The sequence below is a fragment of the Lactuca virosa genome, chromosome 4 (genome assembly GCF_052849685.1).
Source record: "Lactuca virosa cultivar CGN04683 chromosome 4, Lactuca_virosa_CGN04683_v6, whole genome shotgun sequence".
Taxonomy (NCBI): domain Eukaryota; kingdom Viridiplantae; phylum Streptophyta; class Magnoliopsida; order Asterales; family Asteraceae; genus Lactuca; species Lactuca virosa.
In genome coordinates, this window is record NC_136429.1 from 27,345,322 (window position 1) to 27,351,443 (window position 6,122).

The 6,122-nt window shown below is 40.5% G+C and overlaps 1 protein-coding gene across 1 annotated transcript; it reads right to left on the minus strand.

Moving 5' to 3' along the window:
• Nucleotides 1–936: 936 nt before the first annotated feature.
• LOC145104214 (uncharacterized) lies at nucleotides 937–1,707 on the minus strand. The gene has a single exon (XM_079041488.1). The coding sequence runs from the start codon at nucleotides 1,705–1,707 to the stop codon at nucleotides 937–939; it is 771 nt and encodes a 256-aa protein (XP_078897614.1).
• Between the last annotated feature and the right edge of the window lie 4,415 nt (nucleotides 1,708–6,122).

The following is a 6,122-nucleotide window of genomic DNA, read 5'->3' on the forward strand; positions in this document are numbered from 1 at the left end:
CTTAGCAATCAAATAAAAGACATTTCGTTGTTTCAACAATTAAAGATTGTCTCGTTGCAAATAAATGTTCTCATCCCTAGACCTAACTAACTCCTGCTCCTTTTGTTCGATCCATATTCGCCTCTCCTCACTTTTCGATGATACCCTGCTAATTTGATCAGTCAGGTTAGAATTCGTGACACGGGTTTGAGTTAAACTACTGTCTAAATTTGAAAATCTTGATTTTAAGCTATTTAATTCCTTTTCATATGTGGTCTGAGGGACTTTCAACGTGACAAAAATAGAATGTACCTTCTTAATCAGTTCATACAGCTCACTGATCTGCACACCGATAGGCTTTGCCGTGAGACATTTGTCCTCTCGCTCCCTTGCCTCTTCATTGCCACCGTCAGTGTTGTATCCCCTCATCTTAGATACATCAGTTGTCACCATCAAACATCTTCCACTAACCTCAGCTTCTTTAGCCACATACGCTTTTCCATGAGTTGGTTTCCTGACTTCTTCATCTTCAGAGTCAGTCGACCAAACTTCCACGCCACCGAACTCGTCATCAACCACCGAACCCTGCACAATTAAAGCATTCATAGAGATATTAGCACTGACTTTCTTTTTCTTGATCTCCTCCAGTCTCTTCAGGAGATTCGCTTCCTCATCATCATTATCATCCTTCTCAGCCATCTTTTTCATTACACAATCTTTTGCATAGTGATTCTTTCCTCCACAGTAGTAACAGCTAACACCAGAATCAGCACTTCCTTTCGCTTCCTTCTTCAGATCTTCTACTTTCGGTTCCTCTTTCACCTTTTCAGAACAATAACTTCCCTGTCAGTTTCGGTTTTTATTGACCGGGAATCTCTTCTTGATGAACTTCTTCGGGTTGGACACCATTAGAGCATAATCTTCGGTAGTTAGATCATATTCACCTAGATCCAACTCTTAGTCTTCATCGGCAATATTCTTTCCCTTGGATATAAGAGCCAATGACCCTAGGCTGGACACCACATTTTTCTCCTGCAACACAATCTTCTCTTGGGATTTAAGAATACCCACAAGCTTTGCAAGTGAGTAGGATTTGAATTGTTCATGTGCCTTCACTGTTGACACAACTGACCTCCATTCTGGTCTGAGACCATTTAGGAAAGTAACTTTCTGCTCAATAAGTTTTCTCTCGATATCATGTTTAATCATCCTACTGAGAAGATGATTGTACCGATCAAAAGTTTGAGTAACCAGCTCCTCGGGCTTTTGTTTGAATTCACCAAATTCAGATAGAAGTAGAGTCTGAATGGAATGCTCCAGATCTTCATCTGTGGAATATAACTCTCTCAGTCTATCCCATATTTCCTTAGCTGTAGTACACGTGCTAACCAGCCGAAAGGTATCCGATTGTAGAGCGAATCTGATTAATCTCAGCGCTTTGATGTTACACTGAAACTTTTCCTTCTCGTCTTGTGTAACGTTCTGAACATCCTTCAACAAATCATTATATTCCTTCTGCGTTTTGATGACCCTAGATGTGTTTGCATGAGTGAATGGGCCAACGGTGATCGCTTCCCAAACAAGATAGCCATTATCTTCTGATCCGATAACATAATCTTCAAAGTGATGCGCCCATACTTCGTAGTCGTGAATATATAGAATCGGGATCTTGGTTGTTGATCCAATGCTGTTTGAGATGTTGATAGGATTTGTTTGTGAATCATCCATGACTCGATTGTTTTAAAACTTGTTTAAGATCAGACTTGTAATATATGACGTTAGGGCAAGATCGATAATCAATGAGATACGTCAATGAAGAATGACGGCTCAATAAATATTAATAATTGCGGAAAACCCTAATCACTTCTTCAACAGAAGAGATGTGTATGAGTTACACAGCCTCCTGCTCTGATACCAATTGAAGAGATAAAAATCTCTAGGATCGATTAGATCTATCAACAGGTTGAACGTTTGATTATAGAACAAAGCAAATAAAATAAAGAACACGAGAATGAACCAAATATTGGCTTAATGATTCAAATAAGTCATGCCTCAGCAGAGCTCGATCAAGAACTTCCACTGTAGAGGCGTGCTAGGGTTACAATACTTCAAATGACAAAAACGTTACATACAAAGATGCATGCATGCATCTATTAATACTAAACCCTAATGACAAAATAAATCACGGATGGACAGGCCCAATCCGGATACAAAATAGACTAACATAAACGAGCCCAAGACGCAACTTTTTGGTCCCAACACTCAACATAGTCAACTCCAGGAGTTTGAGTAAAGCCCTTCGCAACCAATCGCGCTTTATAAGTGTGCACTTTCCCATCCATGTCCGTCTTCTTCTTGAAGATCCACTTGCACCCGACCGTCTTACGACCCGGTACATTATCAACCAAATTCCAAACCTGGTTGTCATACATGGACCGAATCTCGCTGTCCATTGCCCCTTTCCATTTAGCAGACTCCGGGCCTGCCATGGCTTCCTTGTAGTTGCTAGGAACGTCCAAATTTATTAGTGTTTCATCACAAATAAACGTATCCCCTTCAGTAGTAATATGAAAACCATAAAACTGGGGTTGAACACTAACCTTACTGGATCGTCTAAGAGGTAAGGACTGGGCAATTGGTTCAACAGGAGCTTCTTCCTCAGGTTGAACGCCAGTGTCAGAGGTTCCTTCATCACTTGACTCTTGAAGCTCTTCAAGGTCAATCTAACTCCCACTGTCTCCTTGACTTATGAGTTCTCTCTCTCTGAAAACCCCTCTCCTTGCGACAAAAACAACATTGTCACTAGGTCTATAGAAGAGATAGCCAAAAGACTTATGTGGATAGCCGATGAAATAACACTTCTCACTTCGAGGTTCAAGCTTGTCACGAGTCTCTCATCTTACAAAACCTCACAACCCCAAACCTCGATATGTGCCAACGAGGGAGCTTTCCCTGTCCACATCTCGTGAGGTGTTTTGGTAACCTTCTTGGTGGGAACTCGATTAAGGATATGGGCGGCAGTCTCTAAGGCATGATGGGTTTTGAGCATTCTAACACTCTTATGGTGTACATGCAACCCTAGAAACCTTGGATCTATGTTTGACTAAGATACATGCAAATAATTATTTTTCCAAGGTTCTTATCCTAACTAGCATGGCATGGGATACTTGAATCAAATAAAACTAGTAGAATTACTTACCTTGTAGTAGTAGTTGATTGCTTGGAGTTTGAGAGCCTAGCACCAATAATGTGGATGCCTCAAATGGAAGTCACAAATCACCACAAACTTGGAAACTTGAGAGAATAGTCACAAACTTCTTGAAAACGGCCCTCTTGGTTTACACACATGAACTATTGTTATTTCAAGAACCAAAGCCTCCTTTATATAGTGTGGTGGATTAGGGTTACATCCATGTAAACCCTAATACCCATGTCTTTTCATTTCCATGAGATCCATGGGTTAAAGCTCCATGGAGTATCCATGGACTCTCCATGCAAGCCTAGCCCATTCCAAATAAGCATTAGCCCACACTATATAAATACAAGAGCCCATATTTAATTAGTCATACTTTTGATCTCTAAATTAATTCTAAATTAATTATAGATCAACACTAATTAAATAATATGATTTTATATTAATATATTAGAACTTATAATATATTAATAAATCATAACTTATACTATTCTCAAAAGATTATCCGTAAATTGTTCGGGTGAAGTGCAACCCAAATGGACCATGCCGGGTCGGGTCAAGTACATACCAAATATAGTTATGGACTTAGACACTATCTCCAACAGTCTCCCACTTGGATAAGTCTAATAACTATAGTTGCAAGTATGACTTCAGGAACTGATCAGCAATCGTAGCTCTTAAAACTCTGTTGAACTATGAAGCGCCATTTTAGATAAGTGATCACATAATCCTCTATTCTAGATATCAGCCGGACAAATACATGGAACATGGTCTTGCTTATTGTCCAACATTTGTTTCTCGATTTCCGATTTGTTTGACATAGAACTTAACTGAACACATCAATTTAGTTCTGACCGGGCCCGGTACATAGGTCAAAACAAAATCATCGAGGGGCCCAGATATCGCTTCTAATCCTAGAAGGAACAGATAAATTTCGACTCATATGTTTGCTCTACTACTTGTTGAACTACACACAAAGGCACAGTTTATAACATCGAGTTACCAATGCGTTTTCGTGCAATCAATGCATAACCAACTCATAGGCAACAAATCATATCTCTAGGTTTGAAGACTTATATGATATTACCGTCTCACGATCACTAGAGATAAATTCCATGAAGTGATACAAGTGAGCGTGGGTTGAATCCAATACTCAGAACTTATGAGCACTCATGAGTGTTGTAGCCCCGCTTTGTCTAACATCTTAGACCTCTACAAGCCAACCCATGACAGTCTTGATTCATATCTACTTCCAACATATGACCGACAGTGGAGAGTTTGAATAATATGATATAAACCATAACATAGTTATTCTGGAAGTCAAAACATGCAAAAAGAAATAATAGTAAACGATTGACAAGAGATAGCAACACTTTACTCATAAATAACAGCTTTTATTTATCATCAAATGTCAATTACATTTTACAAATTTCAAGATTATCTAACTACTAAAACTAATATCATCCTTCAGCCCTATGCTCCGAGCATGCTGGAGATGCTTAGCCCGAGTCAGTCCCTTCGTGAGGGGATCTGTTGGGTTCTCATCCGATGATACCCTCTTTGCCACGAGGATTCCTTCTTCTATTCGATGTCTGATGAAGTGATATTTTCTGTCAATGTGTCTGGATCTCCCATGATCTCTTGGTTCCTTGGCTAAGGCAACCGCACTATTGCTGTCACAGAAAATCTCCATTGGCTCCTTTATAGCTGGTACAACTCCAAGGTCTCCGATGAAGTTCTTTAGCCATATAGCCTCCTTTGCTGCCTCGCTTGCTGCTATATACTCTGATTCACAAGTGGAATCAGCCACTGTCTCCTGCTTGGAACTTTTCCAAGTAATTGCCCCTCCGTTTAGAGTAAAGACCCAGCCCGACTGAGAGCGGAAATTATCCCTGTCAGTCTGAAAGCTAGCATCACTGTACCCTACAACTCTCAAGTCCTCACTGCCACCGAGGGTAAGGACCTAGTCCTTAGTCCTCCGTAGGTACTTGAGGATATTCTTTACCGCAGTCCAGTGTGCCTTGCCAGGGTTCCCCTGATACCTGCTAACCATGCTCAAAGCAAAGGCTACATCAGGTCGAGTACACGTCATAGCATACATGATCGATCCTACAGCTGAAGCATAAGGTATTCGACTCATTTCTGCTATCTCAGCCTCAGTACTAGGGCTTTGTGTCTTCCTCAATCTGGCGTTACTCTGGATGGGTAACTCTCCTTTCTTGGAGTTATACATGTTGAACCTTTTCAACACTTTGTCCACATAGGTGCTTTGACTAAGTCCAATTAGTCTTTTACTCCTGTTTCTCAAAATCCTTATCCCTAGGATATAGGCAGCTTCTCCAAGGTCCTTCATAGCGAAACACTTCCCAAGCCAGGACTTTACTTCCTACAGGGTTGGGATGTCATTTCCTATGAGTAGTATGTCATCCACATACAGTACCAAAAAGCTGACTATACTCCCACTAGCCTTGATATAGACACAAGATTCATCTTCACTCCTTGAAAAGCCAAATTCTTTGACTTTCTCATCAAAGCAAAGATTCCATCTGCGAGGTGCCTGTTTTAATCCATAAATGGATTTCTCGAGCTTACACACTCTACTAGGGTACTCTGTACTGACCAAAACCCTCTGGTTGAACCATGTAAACATCTTCAGCCAACTTTCCATTAAGGAAAGCGGTTTTGACATCCATTTTCCATATTTCATAATCATGAAATGCAGCAATGGCTAACAGAACCCTATATGACTTAATCTTGGCCACTGGTGAAATGGTCTCATCATAATCAACTCCCGGAGTTTGAGAATAACCCTTTGCAACCAGTCGTGCCTTATAAGTGTGTACATTACCATCCATGTCGGTCTTCTTCTTGAAGATCCATTAGCACCCAACTATCTTACGATCAGGTACATTGTCAACCAAGTTCCAAACTTGATTGTCATACATGGACT

Coding starts and splice junctions, on each gene's coding strand:
- LOC145104214 (XM_079041488.1), bottom strand. CDS start 1,707: ATGGATGATTCACAAACAAATCCTATCAACATCTCAAACAGCATTGGA.